The following is a 27,602-nucleotide window of genomic DNA, read 5'->3' on the forward strand; positions in this document are numbered from 1 at the left end:
CTTTTAAACAAAAGAAATATATTTGAACAAAAACTTATACTATTTCACAAAAACGGGAGAAATCCCACCAGTTAAACTGATGAATCTTGGATAGGAAAACACACTCTCATTTCAATGTTGTTAAAATGTGCTAAAAAGTGCATCTTAGAATCAAAGACAAACAGCACAAGGTATTTCACAATTTAACAACTTTCCAATATTAATAGCATATTAGTATAAAATCATTTTGCTTAATGGGCAACAATTTAATCCCAGCTAATCATCACATTAAATTCAATGTTTGAGAGAGTTCTAAAAATGTAAGTGGTGTTTCAACTGGAAGATGGAATTGGAGCACACACTCCAATATTATAACTGCTGTGTGAGAAAATGCTGAGACTTTGGTCCCTGTGACACTCTAACCAGGATTTCCCACAGTTAAGCAGGAGAAGCAAGACTCTAAATAGAGATTTATGTTCTTATCCAAATCTTCATTCCTTCCAGCTATAAACTGGATCAAGGAATGAAGAACATAGTTCTATACCAACAAAGCCTGGCCTTGAATCAAGACTATGCATTTCTTCCCTAATTAAAGTAAATAAATGAATTAATCAACTTATTTTATGAACTAAAAGTGTCCACCATTCTTGTACTTTCTTACCCTTGCCCTTATTACTATGACATGACAAAAAGGTATGAGTTAACTTTATGAGAAGACACAGAATAAAGCTTGGTTGAGGAGGATCTTGACGTGGAATTACCATACCTGCTGTAGGGTTGCAAAAGGTAAAAAATGCTCAATGATTTTCACAGATAACTTTTAAAACACCTTGATGGGTAAATTCAAATATCTAGAGCAGCAGTTCTTTAAGTATGGCTGGGGGCTACAAGGGAACCCTGAAATCCTGCAGGGGAGTCCTTGTGTTCAAATCCATTTTCATTGTAAAGCTAAAACATCATTTGCCTTTTTCACTCTCACACTATTTTAAATATATGGTGGAATTTTCCAGAAGCTACATGATGTGTGATGACATCATCACTTTGTTGGCCAATGGAATGCATACTTGCATATTCTGGTGTGCTCTACTTCTACAGTAGAGGTTAAGTATATGAAGAGGTGTGTTTTCAGAGATTAATTCACTTTGTTCTTAGCTTCTATTGTGTTCTTAATAGTAGTGTTTGATTATTCCTGCTATAATCTTGGTAACTTCATTATCATGCAATAAATTCTCCTTTTGAATCTCAAAGTTTCCCTTGCAATCTACACAGAAAGACAAAAGGACTGGGTACCTTTTGTTAATTTGTTTCACAGTGATATTTTTAAGTTTTCAAATGAAAACAAATTTTAATTGAAACTCATTTAAGTTCAGTATGTTATTTTATTCTAAAAAATTATTTACAATATACTTTTTCTTCAGGGGGAACCCGCAACTAGAAGACTAACATTCTCAACCTAGAACTATACTGTCTCCATCTAAAAAATGCTAGGAAAAAAATGAAATATCAGAGTTTTCTTTTTTTTCTTTCTTTCTTCTTTTTTTTTTTTTTTTAAGCAGGCTTCATACCCAATGTGGACCCCAGTGTGGGGCTTGAACTCACAACCCTGAGATCAAGATCTGAGCTGATATCAAGAATTGAATGCTTAACCAACTGAGCTACCCAGGTGCCCAACATTAGTTTTCTGACTCATGGAAAGGAAGAACCTACTCCAAAGAAACTGGGTAAAATTACAAATAAAAAATGAAATTATATTTAAAATATATACATATTTTTAAAAAAGAAATTATGAGGAAATCTGTATTTCCCTCAACTTTATAATTGTTAATAATTTACCTTATTGTGGACAGCCCGGGTGGCTCAGTGGTTTAGTGCCACCTTCGGCCCAGGTTGTGATCCTGGAGACCCGGGATGGAGTACCACGTCCCTGCGTGGAGCCTGCTTCTCCCTCTGCCTGTGTCTCTGCCTCTCTCTCTCTCTCTCTCTCTCGCTCTGTGTCTCTCATGAATAAATAAAATCTTTAAAAAATTTATCTTATTGTGTCTAATGCAATATAACATTTTAAAAAACAATATTTATGGTGCCAGTTAAGTTGCAGTATCATTTTGAGACCAAACATTCTAAGTATGAAGAAAAAAGAACTGAATATTTTAAACTTAGACAAGATAAGCTCTTTAAAAGGCAAACATTGTTTATTATGCTGTAGCATATTATTTTATATTGTATTATAATGTTTTCAAACTAGGAATGAAAAAGTCACTGGAGCATCTTACAGAATTGGTTATCATATTACACAGCTGGAGAAGCACACATATTAGCTGAAGAGAGTTTTACAGTTGACATTGCTGAATGCCTACTGGATAAAAAGTCAGAAAATGAAATCACAGCATTGTCACTTTGCAATGATATAGTAAGTCATCCAATTAAAGATTTAGCAGCAACAGGATACTAAGCTGATATCCCATCTGAGTGTCAAACTTTGCCTTACAAATGCATGAATCTCCAGAATGATGGACTTACTGTTTGCTGATATTTATCTGTTAATCAGCACAATGAATCATCAAAGTTCTCATTTATGTGAATCTTTGGCAACACAGTACAAGAAATGCTGAAATATTCAAAGTATTGAATAGTTTCTTTGAATCTCAAAGTTAGCAACAACTGTGTTAACATTTGCCTTGATGTTACAAAAGCAGTGGTGGGTAACACTGCTGGTGCCTCAGCAAAAATCAAGGCAGTAGATCCAAACTGTGCTAATTGTCACTGTACCCTTCACCTTCAGGCATCAGAAGGAAAAAAAAAGTCAGTTTCACTTAAGAATGTTGTGATAAAGCAGCAAAAACTATTAATCCTATTAAATCCCAACCTTGAGTACACATCATTATAATAGTCTGTGTGATGGGGCACCTGGGTGGCTCAGTGGCTGAACTGATAACATTGACCTTCTGCTCAGGTAGTGATCCTGGGGTCCTGGGGTCCTGGATCAAGTTCCACTACAGGGAGCCTGCTTCTCTCTCTATGTCTCGGCCCCTCCTCTGTGTCTTTCATGAATAAATAAATAAAATCTTTTAAAAAAAATAGTGTGATGAAATAATGGAATAGGAAATTTGGATAAAGTGCCACACAATGGATTTCTTGAGGAAAAGCATCTGGGCCATTGCTTGAGTTGTAAATTGAATTAGTCATCTGGTTCATGAAACTTCATTTTAACTTGAACAAACTATTGTTATTCAGACATGGCTATCGGCAGATATTTTCTGAAAATAAATGAAGTGAGCCTTGTCACTTCAAGGAACATAAGCAAAAGTATTGTGGACAAAGATAAAACTCAAATTTACAGGCAAAAATTAGGATTTAGGAAAACTTGTATCCGCTACCATGAGCTTGAGTGTTTCCCAATACTTAAAAGACTTTTCAGATAACATCCGGGTGATATTAACAAATGTTAATGTGGTATTATATAATGGAATGTTTCAATGTTTGGAAACATTTGAAACTCTCAAAACTCTAATATTTTTCAAATAATCATTGCATTATATTATGATATCACATACAGATAAAAGTTCCATTAGGAATGAATAAGTCATAGTAATAAAAGGTATAACACAGAGAATATAGTCAGTGGTATTATAACATTTTATGGTGACAGATGGTAGCTGCGCTTGTGGTGAGCAGAGCATAAGGTACAGAGTTTTCAAGTCACTCTGCTGTACACCTGAAACTAATGTCACATTGTCAACTATGTCTCAATAAAAAAAAAATAATTTAAAAGATCCATTAAAGATGCAAGAAATACCAACAGATTTTAATGTAACAGAGTACAAACAGTTCATTAAAATGCCTTCAGATTCCACACTGCAACTAACTTTAAGAAACTACCACTACTTAAGTTCTTGTGTGGTACATAGAATAGTCTCATTTATTTGAAAAGGCTATTAAAGTACTTTCTTTTCCAACTGTATATCTATGTAAGATCATTTTTTGTTTGTATATGTCAATGAAAACAACGTGTTGCAAAAAAGAATGCAGAAACACGAGAATCCAGCTGCCTTCCATTAAGCAACACATTAAACAGATTTGTAAACATGTAAACAATATCACTATTCTCACTACATTTTCTGTTTTGTAAATATATTTATTTTTCATAAAATAACTCATATACTAACATGTCATGGATTTGATACTGTGATTTGAAATGAATAAATATTCAATCCCCAGTTTTAAACTTACCCATGTAAACAAAGGTACTTTGGGGTTCTCAATAATTTTTATGGATGTAAAGTCATTGTGACTAAAAAAAACTCAAGAATCACTAATCTATAAAATAGAACTCATTTATTTCTTTATACCGATTAATACTACAAATAATATTAATGATAAAACTCATCTTCCCCGATTTTTTCTTTTCTGCTCAAATTTTCTTGTGAAAAGATAGCTATCCCCATCTCTCACTCTTATAAACATCTCACAATTTTATGACTCAGGTCAAAATAAACCCTAAAGCACCTGACAGTATTCAGAGGGGAAGCAGGAATTACCAGCCACCTTTTCCGCTGGGCATTCTTTGACAGGTTAAAGGCTGGTGGGTCTATGATTAGTATCAGTAATTCTCCATGTCCTCTGGAAGTCCTGATGAGTAACATAAAGCCTTCTTCTGCAAGAGGTATTTTACTTAGAGGAAATAATAGGCTTTGAAAGAGTTTTTTTGAAAAGAACCCTGAGTAACACATATTTACATCCAGAGTGAATTACAAGATCAAAACTATTTTAAACAGCCCAACAAAATAAATTGTCTAAAAATAGAAAAAAAGGTATAAATACCTAAGAACCTAAATGTGTAAGTCAAGCCATTTGAATTTAAAATTTTTTAAATTTCCAAACTTATTTATCCATTGTTGAAGATTCTATTAGCAACTCACTAGGTAAATTTTTTAAATGAGCCTTATGATTTCATTTTTTAAATAGAAAGATTAACTTTCAAAGTACAGAATAGGTGAACACATTTCTTAGACAAGAGCTAAGAATATCTTAACTAAAGAGCTTACGGGGTATGTGTCTGATAATACTGTACTTCTCACATTTCTCCCTCTGGCAGACCAGATGATGATGTAATGAATCATAGATTCATAAACTTCATATCCCTTCTCAGCTGTTTGTAATCAAATAATTAAAAAGCTGTCATACTTGAGGTGCTTGGGTGGCTCAGTTGGTTGAAATATGACTCTTGGTTTCAGCTCAGGTTATGATCTCAGGGCCCTGAGATCGAGCCCCCAGTTCGTTAGGTTCTGTGCTCAGTGGGGAGTCCGCTTCTCCCTCTTTTCCTCTCCCTCTGCCTTTTGCCCCACTCATGCACGCTCTCGCTCTCTCTCTCTCTCAAACAAATATAAATTTTTTTTAAAAAAAAGCTGTCATAGTATCACTAGATACTAGTAATTTTCTTCTTAAAAAGAACCTTATTTCCAGAAATTGACAAATGGTACCTGAAATATTTTTCAAATAATTTTCATAGATTTCCAAAATATACCTAAAATCATTTCACCTATGTTATGTATTTTTAGAGACAACCAAACACATTTCTGTCTGCTCTGAAAGTACTTTAACATGCAGAAGCACTGAGAAAACACGTGCTGGGTTTCCACAAAGAACTCTCCTGACACAGGCCTGTGCAGGATGACACAGAAGAGTCTCTCTTTGTTGCGCCCTAGAAATATGCAGACAGCATAACCAGAAGTTAACAGATACAAGTTTACACCAGCATAGTTACCTGGTATTTTTGTAGCCAGAAGTACACAAGAGATCCAGAATGGACAGAATTGCTTTCTAACACTCTTTTACATGACAAAATTATTTTCAGTAATAATAGTGAAATGAAATGATTATCCAGAAAGCACTTTCTTTTATTTAATGTTATATATAATATCATACCACTTTTAAGTAAAATAAATATGAGTAGAAAAAAGGAAAACTAATGGATTCATGTATTTGATTATATTAATGTTTTTGAAAAAGTAAATAACATTTCCATAGATTGGTTCACTATGGAAATGAATAATACTTGTTATTTTGAACCTTAACTTCTAAAAATATCAAGAACTTTGTCAAAATTGATCTTCCTTGTATGTATATGCTTTATAAAGAATATTGCCAGATTTGTCAATCTATCCTTGCATAGTTTATAGAAGAACACCTTTTATTAATTTTAATTTAGAAATGTTTTTTTCGGGCAGCCCGGGTAGCTCAGCAGTTTAGCACCTGCCTTCGGCCCAGGGCGTGATCCTGGAGTCCTGGGATCGAGTTCCGCGTGGGGCTCCCTGCATGGAGCCTGCTTCTCCTTCTGCCTGTGTCTCTGCCTCTCTCTCTCTCTCTCTCTCTCTCTCTCATGAATAAAGAAATAAAATTTAAAAGAAAAAGAAATTTTTTTTCAAATGAAGCCCAAACTATACAAATATTTTGGGAAAGTATTAGACATAAAGGTAGGTCTGACAGAGATTCATAAAAACCCCACTTCTCAATGAATTCTAAAAAATGCAGTAGTATCCATGCCATTGTTCCTTTGAGATTCACTCAAAGTGTTTACAAATGCCTCTGGGGTGAAAAATTCCCACTTTTTCTAAAAGTAGCAAAAGCAGAAAAAAATGGCTAAATGATAGTGAACACAGACATTATTTGATTCATTGAGTTAGAACAAGTATCCAGTTCTTGGTGAAAATGATTAGAGTATTCAACACGGCTATTTTGATTTCTCTGGGCAATGTAAGATCAGCATCTTTTGTTGTTCCTCCTGACACTCTTCTTCAGAATTTGATTCTTTTTTTCTTTGTAAATGTTCATTTCTTAACATTTTGTTGTTGTACAGTAAATAGCCTTCACCAAAATTTCTGGGCACTTATCGTCAAAGAAAAGTTTGAAAGCTTGGCATTTCACTGTACATTGTTCAAGGCAAATTCTGGCTATTTGCGAATATGTTTGTATCTGATTAACCTCAACTAAAATTCTACACCAGGAAAAAAAAAGACAATTCAGAAGAGAAAAACTGCAGTAGCAGAAGACAAAATCTGAGCTGATTCTCATGCATCCAACATTCTTTTGGATCGCACAGTACTTCAAAGTGTAGATTAACCATTCAAAATTTACTGTGTCTTTGCCTCATAATGAGCATTCCATCTTGTCTAGGAAAGACTTTCTGTAGCTTTTTCCAACAATGAGGTGAGATTTAAAAGAATGAATAAAAATTTTCCAAAGTTCCAGAAAACATCACACATGAAGAAATGTTTCCAAAAAAAAAATTCCACAAGGTTCAAAGAATGACTTCCAAAAGACAGAAATAAAATCTGAGATTAATCTCTTTGATTTCTGTATAAACCAATGTGAATATTGGTCATATATGCAGCACTCTCCTATCCACTGACTACAAAAGAGGTTTATGAAACAACAATCCAGTTGTTTCAAGATATCCTCTGTAAGCTCTGCTGCATTATTTCCAGAAATATAAGAATGACTTCCATATATCAACTCTTACCACCTTTTATACAAACAGATCTGATTAACTTACACGTTTGATCTCTATGAAGCATCTGAAGTACTATCAAAAAGATTTTGGGTTTTTTTTAATATATGCAACTACTAAATCATACCACTGATGCCAATTCACTTTCATTCTTTCTTTAGTTTTAAAACAATTAAAAATTCCCATAACTATATGGTCAACGAAGCATAGAACAAAGCAGGAAAGAATATGTAATGGAAAAAAGACAGTCTTTTCAACAAATGGTGTTGGGAAAATTGGACAGCCACATGCAGAAGAATGAAACTGGACCACTTCCTCATATCATATACAGAAATAGACTCAAAATGGATGAAAGCCCTACATGTGAGACAGGAATCCATCAGAATCCTAGAGGAGAACACAGGCAGCAACCTCTTTAACCTCAGCCATAGCAACTTCTTATTAGACATGTTGCCAGAGGCAAGGGAAACAAAAGCAAAAATGAACTACTGGGACTTCATCAAGATAAAAAGCTTCCTCACAATGAAGCAAACAATCAACAACACTAAAAGGCAACTGATGGAACATATCTGATAATGGGTTTTTGTCCAAAATCTGAAAGGAACTTATCAAACTCAACACCCAAAAAACAGTCCAGTTAAGAAATGGGCAAAAGGCATGAGTAGACATTTTTCCGAAGAAGACATTCAGGTGGCTAACAAATACATAAGAAGATGTTCAACATCATTCATCATCAGGAAAATACAAATCAAAACCAGGATGAGATACCACTTCACTCTTGTCAGAATGGCTGAAATTAATAACACAGGAAACAACAGGTGTTGGAGACACCTGTTTCTCCAGGATGTGGAGAAAGAGGAACCCTCTTACACTGTTAGTGGGAATGCAAACAATACAGCCATTCTAGAAAACAGTATGGAGTTTCCTCAAAAAGCTAAAAATAGAACTACTGTATAATCCAACAATTACACTACTAGGTATTTACCCAAAGGATACAAAAATACAGATTCAAAGGGGTACATGCACCCTGATGTTTATAGTGGCACTATCAACAATAGCCAAATTATGGAAAGAGCCCAAATGTCCATTGACTGATGAATAGACAAAGAAGATGTGGTGTGTATACACACACACACACACACACACACACACACACACACACAGTGGGATATAAATCAGCCATCAAAAAGAGTGAAATCTTGGGGCACCTGAGTAGCTCAGTCAGTTGAGCATCCAACTCTTAACTGCAGCTCAGGTCATGATCTCAGGGTTGTGGGTTTGAGCCCTATATCAGGCTCTGCACTCAAAGGGGAGTCTGTTTCTCTCCCTCTCCCTCTGCCCCTCCCCCTGCTTGCATGCTCTCTCTAAAATAAATAAATAAATATTTTTTAAAAAAAGAATTAAATCTTGCCATTTACAATGGTGTGGATGGAACTAGGGTGTATATGCTAAGTGAAATAAGTCAGAGAAACAGAAATACCATGATTTCACTCACATGTGGAATTTAGAAAACAAAACAGATGAACATATGGTAAGGGAAAAAGAGAGAGAGGGAAGTAAACTATAAGAGACTCAATGAAAAAAAAAAGAGACTTAATGATAGGGAATAAACTGAGGGTTGATGGAGGGAGGTGGGTGGGGAAGGGCTAAATGGGTGATAGGTATTAAGGAGGGCACTTGTTACGATGAACACTGAGTGTTATACGTAAGTGATAAATCACTAAATTCTACTCCTGAAACCTATATTACATTATATGTTAACTAACTAGAATTTAAATAAAAATTTGGAAGAAAAAAATTAACAAGTAAAGAATTTCAATTCTAAAGATATAAAAATTAGTAAAATATTTCACATATGAATTCAAATATGTACTTGCCAAATAAAATATTACATATTATACATCACAGTTCACACTATCCTCTATTTAGGTTTTTTAAGACTTAATTTTTTTAGAGTAGTTAAGATTCACAGCAAAATTGAGGGGAAGATACAGAAATTTCTCATATACCCCTTGCCCCACAGTGCATGGCCTTCCTCATTACTAGCATCCTCCACTATGGTGGTACATTGGTTACAACTGATGAACCTATACTAACACATCATTATCACCCAAAGACCACAACTTACATTATACTTCACTCATAGTGTGTTACATTCTATAGGTTTGGACAAATGTATAACATGTATCATTATGGTGTCATACAGAGTAGTTTCATTGTCCTCTAAATCCAGTATGTACCACCTATTCATCCCTCTGTACCTCCTCCCTACAGCCCCTAGCAACCACTGATCTTTTCAATGCTTCCAGTTTCATCTTTTCCAGAATGTCATATACTTGGATTCATACCATATGGAGCTCTTTCAGATTGGCTCCTTTCACTTAGTAATCATCACTTAAGCTTCCTCCAAGTCTTTTCAGAGCTTAATAGCTCATTTCTTTTCAGCACTAACTAATACTCCATTGTCTGGATCCACCAGGTTTATCATTCCACTTACAGAAGGACATTTGTTTGCTTCCAAGTGTTGGCAATTAGGAATAAAGCTGCTGTAAACAGAGATGGATTTTGTGTGGACATAAATTTTCAGTCCGTTGGATAAACAGTGAGCAGATCGATTGCTGGATCATATGGTAAGAGTATGCTTAGTTTCATAAGAAACTACCAGATTATCTTCCAAAGTGACTGACTGTACCATTTTGCATTGCCATCAGCAATGAAGAGCTCCTGTTGCTTCACATCCTCACCAGCATTTGGAAATGTCACTGTTCCAGGTTTTGGCCACTCTAATTTTTTTTTTTTTTTTTTTGGTTTTTAAATTTATTCATTTGATAGAGAACGAGCCAAGTGAGTGAGATAACTAGCAGCAGGGAGGGTCTGAGGAAGAGGGCGAAGCAGACTCCCCCTTGAACAGGGTGCCAGATTACGGCTCCATCCCAGGACCCCAGGATCATGACCTGAGCCACCCAGGTGCCCCATGTTTTGGCCATTCTAACAGATGCATAGAGCCGTCTTGTTTCAATTTGCATTTTTCCTAATGGCATATAATATGGAATATTTTTTCATATGCCTAATTGCCATCTGTATCTCTTCAAGTTTCTATTAAGATCTTTGGCCCATTTTTTAACTGGGTTATCATCTTATTGCTGAGTTTTAAGAGTTCTTCATGTATTTTGTTTAACAAGATATGTCTTTTGCAAACATTTTCTCCCATCTGCGACATGTTTTCTCATTCTCTTGACATTGTCTTTGGCAGAGCAGAAGTTTTTAATTTTTTAAAAAGACTTATTTATTTATTTGAGAGAGAGAGAGAGAGAGCATGTATATGAGTGGGGCGGGGAAGGTTAGGGAGAGGGAGAGACAAAATCCCAAGCAGACTCTTGGGGAGTGTGAAGCCCAAAGTGGGGCTAATACCATAACCCTGAAATCATGACTTGAGTCAAAAATCAAGAGTTGGACGCCCAACTGAGGCACCGAGGTGCCCCTACATTGAAATTTTTACTTGTAATGAAGTTCAGCTTATTAATTATTTCTATTTAAAATTTTAAGCATAAAAATCAAAATTCCAAGAGTTCACACTGAAGTAGCTCATGCTGAGTTTCTGTTTTTTTTTTTTTATAATCACTCTGCTGTTATTGTTTCCGAACTACTTTTAAATGCAAGAATACGTAATAAGATAGAGACTTTGGATATAAACTATGCACAAAACAAGTTTAAACTATTTTAAACTATAATAAACTTACTTTCAAAATGACTATATGAAAAAAAAAAACAAAAAACAAAAAAAACAAAATGACTATATGCAGCTGAGTCTTCTTTATCCTGGGGACAACTAGATAACCAAGAGTTCTCCAAATTTACTTCTAGGTAGAATATAACCTTTATTAAAGAAATTAATAAAAATGTGCTAAATTGAAGCCTACATATGTTATTAAAACTCAGGAATAATCCCACAGATGGATAAAACTTAGACCAAGAAAAGATTTTGCAGGGAGGAGTATTTAATCACTGACATTGTATAGAATTGCCAGATATCTAATAGTAAAATACAGGCCAACCTGTAGTCTACACACAATGCAACGACTTAATGCCTGTACCCAGGGCTAACTGCTCCCATGACCCAGTCTGGGTAAGCCACTACCAATAACCATTTTGGAAATGTTTAATTAAAATTGGACAGGAAGAAAGACAAGAGGGAAATTTACTGAGATGAACAACGTTCCTCAAAATTTATGTCACTCAGAAACTCAGAGTGTGACCTTATTTGGAAATAGGGTCTTTACAGATATAATTAGTTATTAAAATGAGGTTATACTGGATTAGGATGGGCCCTAATCCAATGGCTGGCATCCTTATAAGAAATTCAGAGACACACATGGAGAGAAGGCCATATGATGACAGAGGCAAAGATTAGAGTAACCTACCTACAAGCCAAGAAATGCCAAGGATTACCCACAACCACCAGAAGTTAAAAGAGGCAAGGAAGGATACAACATGGCAGCCCATGTTTAGAAGAAACATGGCCTGCCAACACCTTGATTTTGGACTTTGAGCCTCCAGGACTATGAGAAAGTAAATCCTTTTTGTTCTAAGCTATTCCATTTGTTATGTTAGGGAACCTAGGACACACAGAGGGAGACACACTTCACAATCTCTATAAACTCTCAGTATTGATCAGAAGTACAGAGTGGTCAGAAATACACCTTGATTATTCTGAATTCCATATTTTTTGGCTATGTACTTCTAAGGTCTTTAGAGAGCCAAGAGTAGCACTTAGAAAGAAAAAGAAAAACATCTCACTGGTATTGTGCTCTCTTTCTGCACTATAGGTACTGCAAAGGTGAAACTGGTAATTTTAAAAAAAAGAACAAAGCAAAATTTGAAAAAAAAAAAAAAAGAAGTTAAGTCTCCATTATTTTTTCTAATTGTGATAGCTAGGGGCAATTTTTTACCTCCTCTGACTTAGAAACTGTGCAATACAATTTCTAATTGTGGACTACATATTATTACATTGTTTCTTCTATTTCCCTACAATAATTTAATTGGAGAATACTGATGTTGGGTCAAATATAAGCAACTACCTTCTGTTGCCTTTAGCAAGATTTGCCTTACATAGGGAATACATGGGAGAGTCATATAAAATAAGTTATGCTAAAGAGAAGTATCAACTAATTGAGTTCCTATTTTTCCAGAAAGGTAAACTATATTAGTCCTTAAAAAATATTTATTACGTCTTTAACACGTCTTAGGTAGGAATTCAGTATAATCAATTAGTAGGATAAAAATATTCAATAAACCTGGGCAGAAAATGGCAAAACAGTGATTAGGAAGATTTTTTTTTTCCAATTTACCCAAAGTAGCCTCTCTCATTACACTTCTACACAAAACTTCCTTTGTTAAAAGAAAGCAGACTCTACCAGACTTACATTCTAGAGTCCCTGAAATGACTTGTTGGACAGAATTTATAATATCCCAATGCCTATCTTTTATTTCTTAATTTATTTTAAAATTTCCTATATTTTCATCATATTATTTCTCTTCATACTTACAGATGTGTCTCAGAGTTATTTCTTTCAACAACAAAAAAAATTTCAATCATCAAGATTTTTTTTGTGTTCAGAAAGAAATGTAGTCAGCCTTTCCCCTCCTATTAGATCCAGTACATCTCTGCTGCATGGGCTGCATCTAAAATCTGTAACTTCCCTAAGGTCTTTTGTCTGAGTCAACTGTGCTGCTGTCTTGAGACATACTCAGTAAACAAAAAATTAAAATGTGTTATGTCTAATCTCAATGGAAGAGAGTCACGAAAGAAAACTGAAGCACGATGGATTTCAATAAGATGTTTTAAAATAGGAATAGTTTTACATAAACCAATTTTATGTAATGTTACATCTTCTTTTATATTATGTTTTAAGATCATAATAGAACCACCAGAATACAAGAGCAATAGCAGTGAGATAAGGAGGGGCCAGTGATAAGAACAAAAGTCCTGACACAATACCTAGTGCGGGGGAGCATGTGAGTATATGGAGTAAAAGTGAAATACAAGCACTTTGGAAGGCAGTTTAGCATGCTGTCACAGCTGACCTACACATGCCCTATGATCCTGTGATTCCAGTCCCGGCAGAAATGCTGTTGGGAGCATACGTGCTTTGAATCAATAATGCTCATAGCAGCATTACTCAGAATAGCCAAAACTGGAAAGTACCTAAATTTTAACAGCAGAATGTATAAAACACTGAAATAGTACACAGCAATATAAATAAACTACAGCTATATCTGACAACATATCTAAATGTCACAAATACAATGTTGAGTCAAGTTAGTCAGACACAAAAGAATGCATACTATGTGGTTCCATGTCCATAAAGGTTAAAGACAGGCAAAAATAAACTACAGTGTTAGATGGCAGGATAGTGGATCTTTGAGAAGGAGGAAGGCACAGTGATTGGGGAGGGCTCACAAAGGGTAGGGGGACCTCCAGAGGGATAAGCAATGCTCTATTTCGTGATTAGGATGACGCATTACATAAATGTGCTTTTTCTAATAATTCATTAAGCATTACACGTATGTTCTGTGTATTTTTCTGCATGTGTGTTACAATTTACAATAAATAGAAAATAAAAAGAAATTCCAATTTAACAGTATGAATGGACCTAGAAGTTATTAAGTAAAATAAGTCAGACGGAGAAAGACAAAGACCATATGATTTCACTTACATGTGCAATCTAAAAAACAAAACAAACAAAAGCAGCAACAGACCCATAAATACAGAGAACAAAGTGACAGGAGGGTGTATGAGGTTGGGCAAAATGGGTGAAAGAAAGTAGGAGATACTGGATTCCAGTTATAGAATGAGTAAGTCATGTAGAAAAAAGATACAGCATAGGGAATAGAGTCAATGGTATTGTAATAGCATCATATGGTGGCAGATGGTAGTTACATGTGTGAGCATAGATAGCATATGATACAGAGCTGTCCAATCGCTACATTGTACACCTGAAACTAATGTAACATCGCGTGTCAACTCTACTTCAATTAAAAAAGAAGAAAAGAAATCCCAATCTGGCACATTCCCACCAAAGAAATAGGAGAAAGACACAGATAATGATGGCAGTTGGCTGTCAAATTCCTTGCCTGCTGAAACACTGGCAAGTCTGAAACCATGAAGAAATTTAGGACTGGCAAGATACTTATTTTCCTGTAAGAACCACCCTGGAAACAAAGGTGAATTAGGTATTATCTTTCACTTACAAAGTGTGAAATTAATCTATACTTTTAATCTAAATTTCAAAGGCAAACACTGATTCCTGAAACTTGCAAAGAGCTCAAATTTGTATTTCATTCTAGGCAATCACAGAATCATGGGGTGGCACAAGAGATCATCTAATGCAACCTCTACCATCCCAGTCTAATAGACAAATGGACATAAATACTTTTCAAAGTTCCCACTGCAAATGAATGCTGAGGTGTTCCTCAGTTGCCCACTCTAGTGTGCACAACCTTGACTACCGCACAGCCACTCCCATGGGTGACCTTGGTCTCACATGCTCCACTTTAAGTTCACTTCCTTCTCCACCTCTGTCCTATTACAGATGAATAAAAAATTTCAAGAATAACAAGTTAAAGAATTAGCAAACACGTCCTCAGCTCTCCAAGGTAAATTACCTTATTCCTTTATCCTCTTTTTTCTTTAATCACCTTCATGGCCATCTTATGAGCAGAATACCAAACTGATTAAAATGTTATAGTAAGGTTTTAACAGGCTAACTAAAATAGTACCTTAAGACTCCTATATGACATAGAACTACTATTCCTCTTAACATTCTAGAAATAACAAGACCATTTTAAAAAATCATATCAGGGAAAGATATCTAGTTTTGGATCCAAGCCTCACCTCAAACTTTATTTCTTTTTTTAAGATTTTATTTATTTGTTCATGAGAGACACACAGAGAGAGCCAGAGACATAGGGAGAGGGAGCAGCGGGCTCCTCGATGCAGGACTCGATCCCAGGACCCCTGGATCATCACCCGAGCCAAAGGCAGATGCTCAACCACTGAGCCACCAAGGTGTCCCTCACCTCCAACTTTAAAGTGTTGCTCAAATACAAGGGATTTCATTGGCATGAGTACAAGCAGGGTAGGCAGAGGGTCCAATTTCAAACCACAGTGCACACCAAAACACCTTGTACAACACCACCAAACCACCCTAACACGTCACAATCAGAAATCAAGAATTTATCCAAAGTGAGGGTATCGCAATTCTCAGATAAAGAGATTCAGAGTTTTCAGCCTCAGGTGGGCCCTCAATGCTGCCCCAGAATCCCATCATATTGCCTTAGCCTTTTCTCTAGACTAGCTTATCTCAAGGCTTCACTTTCTCAAATTTCTAACTTGCCCTCCACTCCTCTTAACAAGACATTACATCCAACTCCCAGGAGAGAAAAAAGTTACCTGACCAGAACTCCCTGAACTTTCTTGTTCAGGTTCACTTTTTCCTCTTTGGACTCTGCTGAAAGAAGAGGCTGCAATTCCCATAGAAAGAAACTATGCCTTAAGTGGTCCTAGAGATCTTCAAAATTACTTCCAACCTCATGCTCCATCTTCTCCTCTACATATGTTATTTTATCTTTAACCCCTATGACAACAAAACACTGAATCCATTCACTACTGTGGTGACGCCATCCTCCCTCCCCTACCTTATCAGAGATAGCCCTCTCAACCACCTCTCAGATTTTGAACTGTTTTCACTCTTGCCCTGGCTACTGACTCTTCCCATCAGGATTTTGTTGTCATTGCTCTTCATTCTCTTTAATAGTGCTCTTTCTCATGTTGCAACATTTGAAGTCACAAAACAATTGCAAAGATAGTGCAAAGAACTCTCGAATACCCTTCACCCAGAGAGAGACCCCTTTAGGTTTTGTCAGTTGTCCCAGTGACATTGTTTACAGAAAAAAAAAAAAAAAGAAAGAAAGAAAGAAGAAAGAGAAAGAAAGCAAGCAAGCAAGAAAGAAAGAAAGAAAGAAAAGATCAAGCACTGCACCCAGCTGTGACATCTCTCTAGTCTCTTCAATGTGGATTAGTTCCTCAGTCCTTCCTTGACATTTTTTAAGATTATAGTAGATTGAAGTACATTTGAAGGTTTTAGCTCCTAGAGCTCATTTAGGTTGCCTGATGCTTCCTTTGGGTTAGATCCAGGCTATCTGCTTTGGCAGGACTATCACAAAAGTGATTCTAAATTCTTGTTGCAGCTTGTTGGGTGGACACCATGTCACTTTGTCATGTTGGTGGTGATAACCTTAATCACTTAATCAAGATAGTGTCTGCTAAGTTTCCTCACTGCATTTTTTTCTCCACTGTAATTATAAATAGTTTGCTGAGAGATGCTTTGAGGCTATGTAAATATCTCATTTTTCATGCCACTTTTACCCTCAGTTTCAGCATTTATTCATATTTCTTACCTGAATTACTTATAACCACAGTAGTTACCAAATGATTATTATTCTAGCTCCATTATTCCTCCTACATTTATTAGTTGATTATCCTCTTTAAGGAATCACTTTCCTTTCTCTCATTTACTTGTTAAATGGGTTATAATCTTTTACTACCACTCTTTTATTTTAATGCTTCAATTTTCTCAGATTTGGCACATTAAACTGGTTCCAATATCCTTCTGACTTATCCCATCATTCTTTTTTCTTTTTTTTTAAGATTCTATTCATTTATTTGAGGGAGAGAGAGAGTGTGTGTGCATGTGAGCTGGGAGTGGGGTAAGAAAGACAATGAGAATCTTAAGCAGACTCCCCACTGAGCAGAGCCCCACACAGGGCTTGATCTCCAATCCTAAGATCATTACCTGAGCTGAAATCAAGAGTCTAACACTTAGCCAACTGAGCAACCCAGGTGCCCCAACTTATCCAATCATTCTTGAGTACCTTCTTATTTTCTAGTGCAGCAAGATATTCTAAGCTCCAGTCCCAGCCTCCATCACTTCCCTGAAGAGCCCTGATCCCTTTAAGTAGACAGTATAATTTAAAAACCAAGATCTGAACACTAGTTCTCTTCATTGTTACTAGAGTGCCACTATTCTCAAGACCTCTGGGAAGGCCTGGAAAGAGCAAAGAAATGTGTGTGTGTAAATATACACACATGCATTTACATCTGTATATTTCTATTTTTATCTACATATGCTGAAAATCATGAGTTCACACTATTAGCTCCAATTCCAATCCATTCTGGTTTTCTCTTTTCTCTCCACCTTCCTCCAACCATGAAAAATCTGGATCTCAGTAGTTCAATATATTTACTTATTTGCACAGTGCTGGTATGTAGCCAGTTTTCTGACCCCAATTGGCCATCACTATCACTTGGCTCAGATGTGATTCCCACGAATCATTTCTCACAGTCGTCTATTCTCACTGTCTCTACTTCCTCACCTTCAGTCACTTCTTGACCCACTGCACTCTGACATCCATTCTGGTCTGATCCAGCAGTCATTTCCTTATTACCAACCTAAGGGATCTTTCTCACTCCTTTTCTAACTTGAGTTCCTTGCAGGATTTAACACTCTTTAAAACATTCTTGCTTCTCATACTATCTTCCTCTGGCTTCTGTGACTCCCCACTCAATTGGTTTTGCCTCTACTTCTTTGGTCATTTCTTCTTTAATCCTCTATAGGAAATTTTTTCTCCCTTCCTGCTTCATTATTATGATTCCCTGGAGTTTTGTTCTAGAGCTCTTCTCTATGCAGTCCTTGAAGTAGTTCATCCCCTCCCATGACTACAATTAACTTATTCTGTTGACTTCTATATCATCTAATCTTTAATCCAGATCTAATACCTAAGCTTCAGACCTATATAATGAAATTCCCATTGAATATTATTCCTTATTATTAGGTATCTCTTAATCACTCCATACAAAACACATCTAACATAGAAATAATTTCCACCCCATCCTGTCCCTCAAACCTGCTCTTCTGTCTGAGTAATTGAGTTCAAAGAACAGAAATGTGGCCTTTTAAGTGACCCAAACAGCAATTTAAGAACCAATGTTAACTCATTCTTCTCTCTACATATCTACATCAACAAGTCTGATGGTATTAACTCCTAAATTTCTCTCAAATCTATTTCCTCAGCAATTCTACAGACTGAGCAATCATCATCTTGTGCCTGGATCATCACCACAGTCGTCGTCTTCTTCTTATTTTTTTTTAAAAAAGATTTTATTTGTTTATTCATGTGAGACACAGAGAGAAAGGCAGAGACACAGGCAGAGGGAGAAGCAGACTCCAGGCAGGGAGCCTGACTCGGGACTCCGTTCCAGGTCTCCAGGATCACGCCCTGGACTGAGGAAGTGGATGAACTCAGTGAGAATTTCAACAAAGAGATACATTAAAAAAAAAAAAAGAAAGAAAGAAAGAAAGAAAGAAAGAAAGAAAGAAAGAAAGAAAGAAAGAAAGAAAGAAAGAAAGAAAGAAGAAGAAGAAGAAAGAAAGAGAAGAAGAAAGAAAGAAAGAAAGAAAGAAAGAAAGAAAGAAAGAAAAGAAAGAACAAACAAAATTGAAGAATACAATAACTGAAATAAAAATAAACTAAAGGGAATCAACAGCAGATGAGAACATACCTGGCGCTAAACTGCTGAGCCACCCGGGCTGCCCACCACCACAGTCCTCTAAGTGGCCTCCAATTTTTGTCATTCTTCCAATCTGACCTGCACAATCCTTGTAAACAAATATGATCACGCTCTTTCCTTAAAAATCCTTCATAGAATTCCCACTGCCCTCAAGGCAGTCAGTCCAGTTCCTGGCTTACTAGACCCTACACAATCTTGCCCTTAGCCTACCTTTAAAACAACCCTTGTTCTACTTCAAACTCAAATGCAGCCACATTGAAATGACTTTCACTTCCAAAATCACATAATATTGCTTCAAGTTCCTGGGCCACGACATATTCTTGTCCCTCTACCTCTTTGCCACATTGTTTGGTCAAATTCTACTTGTCCCTTAGAACAGATACCATTCTATAGGAATCTTCCCAGGATGCTCCTGCTCTGGTGCTTCTACAATACTCTATGTTTCTCTAGAGTGCTTATTACAATTGCTTGTTTAATTATTTAATTTCCAAACTAAATTTTTAGGTTTATTAAGAACTAAGAGACAAATGGAAATGATGTCTTATTCACTGCTCTATCACCAGAGCCTAACAAAGTGGATGAAACCCAGTAGATGTTCCCTAAGTATTTAGTGAATGAATGACTCTCAAAAATAACAAACTCTATAGTTGCCACAGTCAAAGGGTACACTTCACAGGTACACATTAATATAAAGCATGGGAAAATACATCTTCTTTCTGGCCAATTTGAAAAATGGCATCTAAAAAAAAAAAAAAAAAAAAAGAAAAATGGCATCTTTAAAGGTAATAAACAGTGTGTGTGGGGGGGTGGTAACTGGGTGAGAAAAAAGAAAAATAAACAAATGTAATAAACAATAATGCAACCATAGTAGCCTGAATAAAAAGAATTATTTCCCACAAACAAAAAAACATAGAAGTTCTTCTTCCTTTCATGAAAATAACACACAACAACTCAACATGTGAGAGAGCAGACATCTTCCACCAAAAAGGTTAGAATAAGAATAAATGTTTTGGCCCTTTAGACAACTCTAGGATATTCTCCCTACATATGCTATGGACACACACACACACACACAATGTCTCAGAAAATATAGAGCATGATTAAACAAAGAAAAAATAGATAATGAGCTTCTAATTTCCATATTTAGCATGGTGTCTGGCTCAAAGAAGAGGTAACACCAAATATAAGGGATGACACCAGAGTATAACACCAGCCAACTGCAAACACCAAAGGTTGCTGTTGGGGGAAGGAGGAGATCTATGAAAGGGATTAAGATTAGTACTATTTACAATACACTATTATAAGCTAGATCCAGGTTACTTCATCTTTACTGCCCCATTTTACATGTAAGGAAATGAAACTTGAAGGATTAAATAAGTAGCCTATAGCTAATAAATTCCAAAGTGCTATTCTTTCTAATCCTTAGTGCTGTATCTCAAACCAGGCAGGATTTAGTCATTTCTTTAGACTAAAGATATATTTTCCTTTCAATATCCTCTAGCTAAGATTACCACAAGGTTTATTCACAGATTTAGAGACAAAAATAGATGGTTATACTTTCAGGAGGAAACATTTTTATTGTATTTTTTTTAATAATAGTCCCTGACAGATGGAGGAGGGGGCAGAGATTTTTCTAGTTACTTTGAGAGCAGTATTTTGGAGTACAGGGACTACTTTTCCCCATTGTCCTCTCTAGATCACTCCAGTTTCTATCTTGACTCAATTTTAGAATTTTTAAAGTGACATGAAAAGGCAGCTTTATCTATAATGACCTACATAAGGTATTTTAATTCTAAAAGCAGAAATCAAGCACACTGTTTGGAAAAGGGATCCTGAGTCTCACCTATCATTTACGTTTCAGAATCAAAGAGGTTTGAAGATACAAAGCACACTGAGAGAAGGAGAACAGATGAAACTACATGCTGCATGTCAGAACCTTAGTCCTCTTCTGCCACTAGATTCCCTGAATGGTAACAACCAGTCTTATATTCTCCAGGCAGGAAAGTGGAGAACGTCCTCACTGGCAAAGCTAAACACACACACACACACACAACACACACACACACACACACACACGATCTATAGCTACTGATATGTGGGCATCACCACATGATAAAGCTGGGTTTCCATTTGAATAACAAATATTGAAGCTCATATAGGACTTCTTATCTGTATTTTTGTGAGTTAATCTTCAGAATGGACACCAAGGATCACCAGGCACTCAAGGAAGATCTCTAGTGGGAATAACAAGAGACCAAAAGACAGAATAAAAAGATGAGATGGAATACAGAAGGGAAAATCTAAAAATATTGCTCAGTCTAGGAGGGCCAATATCTGATTAACAGTTGTATCAAAAAATTAAAACAAAGATGAATAAAAACTATAAAAGATATAAGAAAATTTCCAGATTGAGTTTCTAAATTGGAAGAGCTCATAAGGATAACTAGCACAAGAACAAGTACAACAAAAATCCACTCATTTTCAAATGTTTAAATTTAGATTATTAGAGATAAATAAATCCTAAAAGCTTCCAGAAGCCAACATAGTCCTATACAAGAAAACGAAAATTAGAATGTAATTATATTTCAAAACAAAAATACTGAAAGCTAATGAAGCAATGTCTTCAAGATTCTGAAAGAAAATTATTTCCAACCTAGACTCCCATACACAACCAAACTATCAAGTGACTGTGAGGATAGACTTTATGTATTTGCATGTTTCCAAGTTCTCAAAAATGTTATCTCCTACACACCTGTTCTCAGGAATCTATTGGAAAAACTGTATCAGCAAAGGTGGAAAGTCAAATTTAAAAAACGAGAAACAGTAAGTCCAAAGAAACAGGGTTCCATGTTTAATCCAGAAGAAAAGATGAAGGGAATACCTAGAATTCCTAGAAGACAAATGAAGAAAATTCCAAGAATAATAAAAGGAAGTTCCAAGACAACTGTTAAGTAGAAGATCTAGAGAGTAACCAAGTTAAGATCAGGGAGATGCTCTTCCTTGGTTACTCTAGAAATGGCTCTAGAAGAGAGAGTTTTGAGAGATAACAAAAATTAAAAGAATAATAATAGTAATAATAAACAATGGATAGAGAGCATCTAGGAGTGTGACTAAATTTAAGGATATTTCAAGTATGTCAGAGAGTTTGTACCTGATTTAGAGGAAGATAAAAGAAAAACAAAGCAACTGGTAACATGAGACAATTATTAACTCTGAGGAAAACGGAAAGTTGCAAAAGAAAGGAAATATGATTTTAATATACCATGTGCTTCAGCTTTGAATAGTGTATTTGTAATATAATAATGTAAACACTGAATACTAAAGTAACAAAAATGGCCATTGGATGACATGGGGAGGGCAGAGGGAGGCAAAATGTGTACATTGGGGGCCAAGCAGGGGTCATCAGAGAGAATCATGTGAAAGAATTATATCTTCATCCCCTAGGTTTGAAGTCAGTAGATATTACATCAAACTGAAAAATTAGAAAACACCAGTAGAAGCATGTTATTTGGGAAAATGAAAATAAACAGAAGAAATAAGCAAAAGTTAAAAATGATTGATTCTGAGGAATAGAAAATAGGAATAAGAAGGGATGGGCAAGGTACCCTGTTACCTTCTGATAATATCTGAGCTTTAAAATTATACATATGTATTACTTTGAGACAATGTACAATTTACAAACACAGGAGAATATTTATAAATAAAGTAACATGTAAAGTCTGATCCATTTATAAATACAGATACACAGAGAAGCTTTGGAATGCATGTAACTGTCACTAATGGCTCTCTGAGTGAGTGAAATCACAGGAGCTCTTCTGATTTCTTTTCTTACAAAGATCTGTATGGCTATTATAACAAGAAACATACTATTTTCCTCACAAAATATTTTAAAGCATTTGCTTACCTTAGTTGATTTTTCAATACTTAAGCCTCTAACCAGTTTATAAAGAATTGTCATGTTGTATCCAGTCTGGTGTCCATGTCCACGAGGCCACCAAGTTTCTACAGTAACATTCTTTCAAGAAACAATGTAAGTAATTGTAAGTAATCTGTGGCAAATTTTCATCAAAATAATATAGTGATTACGAGTATTATATCAATGTTTCATAGAGTCAAACACAGAAATTCTAGGTTCTATATTATGCCAAATTATACCATTCCATAGATAATATTTAAAAATCAACATGCTAGGTGTTTTTTTTTTTTAACATGCTAGGTGTTTAGCATGGATTAATACACCAAAAGGAAAAGAAAAGAATAGAATAGAATAACATAGGTTTTCAGAGAAACAATTATTTCCAACACTGAAGCTTACATTTACTCTGTATTCTTAACACTAAGAATTGGACTTTGAGGTTGACTCTTCTTTCAAGCCCAGAACTAGAAATTGTTTGGAGTTCTCACTTTATCTGAATAGTCACTGAATGTTGCTTTAGTTCATCCTGTTCAGTTCACAACAATCAATCAGAGGAATAAAAAAAAAGGAAAGGGAAAAGGGAAAATCCAGCTCACTTCAACCCATGAAAGATCATGAGTTTAGATTTAGAATTCTGCATGTAAAATAAGCACCAATATTTAAAATAATTAATACATACCAAAAGTAATCACTGTATTTTTTTTAATTTTTTTTAATTTTTTAATTTATTTATGATAGTCACAGAGAGAAAGAGAGAGAGGCAGAGACACAGGCAGAGGGAGAAGCAGGCTCCATGCACCGGGAGCCTGACGTGGGATTCGATCCTGGGTCTCCAGGATCGCGCCCTGGGCCAAAGGCAGGCGCCAAACCGCTGCGCCACCCAGGGTTCCCAGTAATCACTGTATTTAAATTTAATGCTTAAAATGTATTTTGGATTTAGGAAACTGCAAACAGTACAGAAAAATTAAGATACAAAACAGCTGACTTCTTGAGATAAAAGTATGCCAAATCACATATTCTCCATTTTCTTAATCTTAAAATTTGGGAATATCATTCCTTAGTTCATAACACACAAAATATATATGAAAGGTTAAAAGTGAAGGAGAAAATAGAAAGGTATATTTTTCTTTCATACTCAGTCCCCTCTTTCTAGCCATTTCTTTTGAATAGTACTGCTTTTCGTCTGGTGATTCTGAGGAAGTGCCATCATTCACCTTATTAATTTTCACAAATAGCTCAACAATCCTTTCCCCAGGTTGAAGTTCAATGCTGTATGTCTGCTGTGTTTGCAGTTTAGGTATGGATACGATCACTTGACCAGAAATTGGCTTTGGGCTGACAACATCAAAAGAAGACTCTATTTCAAGACTCCACACCTGGGTATGGTTATCTAAGGCATAGAGAAAAAAAAAAGAAACATATATACACACATATATATATTTGTATATATATATATATACATATATATATGAAATATGCCACACATTATTGCCACACTCCTTAGGATTCATTGAAGAAAAGACTAAAAAGCAGCTTCTAAACTAATAAGCACTCCACAGATGCAGTCATGACAAAAAGTCCAGTGGAAATTCTCATTTAATCTTGGGAGCTTGATCATTCATTTTGTTTTTCTGTGTTTTATTACATCATTCATTTTGAAGAAGAATAACCAAAAGTATGAGTCTCATATACTTCTACTCTAAAAATGTGACAATCATTAAGTCATAAAAACTTTATAAATAGGACATGAGTAGAATGTCACAAATGAAAATATAATAGATTTTCTAAGATTGATACATGCTTGTTCCTTTTCATAAGACAAAGTAAAAATACAGAGTTTTTATTTTATTTTTTTATTTTAAAGGTTTTATTTATTTTCTCATGAGAGACAAGGAGAGAGAGGCAGAGACATAGGCAGAGGGAGAAGCAGGCTCCACGCAGGGAGCCCGATGTGGGACTCGATCCCAGGACCCTGGGATCATGTCCTGAGCCAAAGGCAGATGCTCAACCGCTGAGCCACTCAGGCATCCCAAAATTCAGTTTTAAAGCCATATAATAAGGTATAAACTTAGATGTAGTAGAATTAGGTATGAAAAAACAAATATATAGTTGACCCTTGAACAACATTGGTTTGAACTGCACAGGTCCACTTATATGAGGACTTTTTTTTAAGATTTTGTTTTAAAGATTTTATTTATTTATTCATGAGAGACACAGAGAAAGACAGAGACATAGGCAGAAGGCTTCAACCACTGAGCCACCCAGGTGCCCCAAGATTTTATTTATTTATTCATGAGAGACAGAGAGAGGCAATGACATAGGCAGAGAGAAGAGAAGCAGGCTCCATGCAGGGAGCCCAATACAAAACTCGATCTCAGGACCACAGGATCATGGCAGACGTTCAACCACTGAACCAACCAGGTGCCCCATGAGGACTTTTTTTCAAAAAACATATTGGAAAATTTTTTTGGAGATTTGTGACAATTTGAAAAAACTCGCAGTTGAACTACATAGCTTAGAAATACGAAAAAAAAAAGGTATTATTTTAAGAGTACTGTATATAATGCATATACAAAATATCTGTTAATCACCTCTATCTGTTATTTGTAAGGCTTCTGGTCAACAGCAGGCTAGGAGTAGTAAAGTTTTGGGAGAGTCAATGGGGTACCTGGCTGGCTCAGTCAGTAGAGCTCACAATTCTTGATCTTAGAGTTGTGAGTTCACGCTCCACATTGGGTGTAGAGATAACTTAAAAAAAAAAAAAAAGAGTTATATGTGAATTTTCAACTGCACAGGGATTAGCACCCCTAATCCCCAGGTTGTTCAACAGTCAACTGTTATTTTAAATGTAGATTATTTAACGAAGAAATATTTACTGAGAACATTCTATGTGCTATGTACTTTGCTAAGTGATAGCAATTACATGGTGATCAGGATAAACATGGTCCCTAACCTCATTAGTTAAGAATCTAATGGAATATAGACAAATATAAAAGTGAGAAAATACCAGGGTGGGAGAAATATGAGGTTGTTCTGAGAAAATATACACAGGAAGGAAGGTCACTTTACACAGGGTGAGGGAAGGCCTTTATGAAAAACCAGTATCTAGCTGGGCCCAAGAGGATGCTTTAGCTAAATTCAGAGGCAGATGAAAAGTATTCTAGGCACAATGAAAAGAAAGGGTGAAGAGCCATGACTGAGGAGAACAATGCCATTAACAAAAACTTGAGGGCAGCCTGGGTGGTTCAGTGGTTGAGCGTCTGCCTTTGGCTGAGGTCGTGATCCCCAGGTCCTGAGATTGAGTCCTGCATCGGGCTTCCAGCATGGAGCCTGTTTCTCCCTCTGCCTGTGTCTCTGCCTCTCTCTCTCTCTCTCTCATGAATAAATAAATAAAATCTTAAAAAAAAAAAAAAAACTTGAGCAATAATGAAACTGGTCAGAGAGGGAGATCCGTGTTACTGAGGAAGTAAGCAGGGTTCAGCTCATGCTGGCTCATGTGAGGAGTCTGGCAACTCTCTCCTAGACCAATGATGAGGAGCCGCTGGAGATTTTTCACCAAAAAGGGTAACACAATCACATCTGTATTTTTAAAAAAATTACAAAGGGCCCATCACAATGATACAGCAGGATAAAAACAAAAGAAGCAGAGACATGAAATTTCTGTCTGTGCAAAAGGGATAGAAGGTGCCACTTGGAAAATCTTGCAACAGAGAGAAAGAAAAGAAAAAGGGAGTCAAGCTGAAGAGGAAGGTCACAGGGAGAAAAGAAAGATGAGACAGCTGCCAAGGAATAACACTTTGGGAGTGGAGTTTGTGAATGGGGTAGAATGTTTCAAGGGAGTTCTGAAGTAGTGTTTTACATTATATGCAATATAACCCCTTCCTCCATCATCCATTAAACTTAAATTGTTTAATGTCTCCAGAATTGAATCTGTGTTTGGTTTTGGTTGTAAAGTAAGACATGTCAAAGCAGGCTTTGGGTAAGAGTAGAGTGGAAAAGCAGATCCACATTTTTTAGGCTTCATGGGAGAAACCAGGGAGGAAGTATCCAAAAAGGCTGGGTAGGCAAGATGTCAGAAGCAAAGAGTTCTCATTCCTTACAGCCACAGAAAGGAGAACGGTTGACTGGTGCAGATGCACTTAGCTTTGTATGATCTATGGCAAGAAACTGAGGAATTTCGTGCTTAGAGGCTTCTATTGTTCTCTGTGAAGAAGGGACAGAAGGAGGTTATCAGCTGGGAAATATCTTAGAGACCCTTCTCCTACAAATAAGGAGGAGACTAAAAAACATGGCTCTGCTGCAAATGAAGGAAAAGTGTATATACTGATCAGTGAGCAAAGATTTTATAACTGTCACTCCTTACAAATGTAGGACCACATCTGCATCTCACATCAATCAAAAGTACAGGGACACCTGGGTGGCTCAGCGGTTGAGCATCTGCCTTTGGCTCAGGCTGTGATCCCAGGTCCAGGACCAAGTCCCTCATCTGGCTCCCTGTGAGGAGCCTGATTCTCCCTCTGCCTATGTCTCTGCCTTTCTCTGTGTGTCTCTCATGAATAAATAAATAAAATCTT

The 27,602-nt window shown here is 36.1% G+C and overlaps 1 protein-coding gene across 1 annotated transcript in view; it reads right to left on the reverse strand.

Annotated features, from left to right (window-relative positions):
• MANBA (mannosidase beta) overlaps positions 1 to 27,602 on the reverse strand; it is a 114,221-nt gene that overhangs the window by 46,617 nt on the left and 40,002 nt on the right. Inside the window, exons 6-7 of the mRNA XM_041759555.1 lie at positions 24,243 to 24,418; positions 23,017 to 23,127 (exon numbers count right to left, since the gene is read on the reverse strand). Of these exons, the coding sequence (XP_041615489.1) occupies positions 23,017 to 23,127; positions 24,243 to 24,418 (287 nt within the window). The remainder of the gene's footprint in view (positions 1 to 23,016; positions 23,128 to 24,242; positions 24,419 to 27,602) is intronic.

Source organism: Vulpes lagopus, chromosome 6 (genome assembly GCF_018345385.1).
Source record: "Vulpes lagopus strain Blue_001 chromosome 6, ASM1834538v1, whole genome shotgun sequence".
NCBI lineage: Eukaryota > Metazoa > Chordata > Mammalia > Carnivora > Canidae > Vulpes > Vulpes lagopus.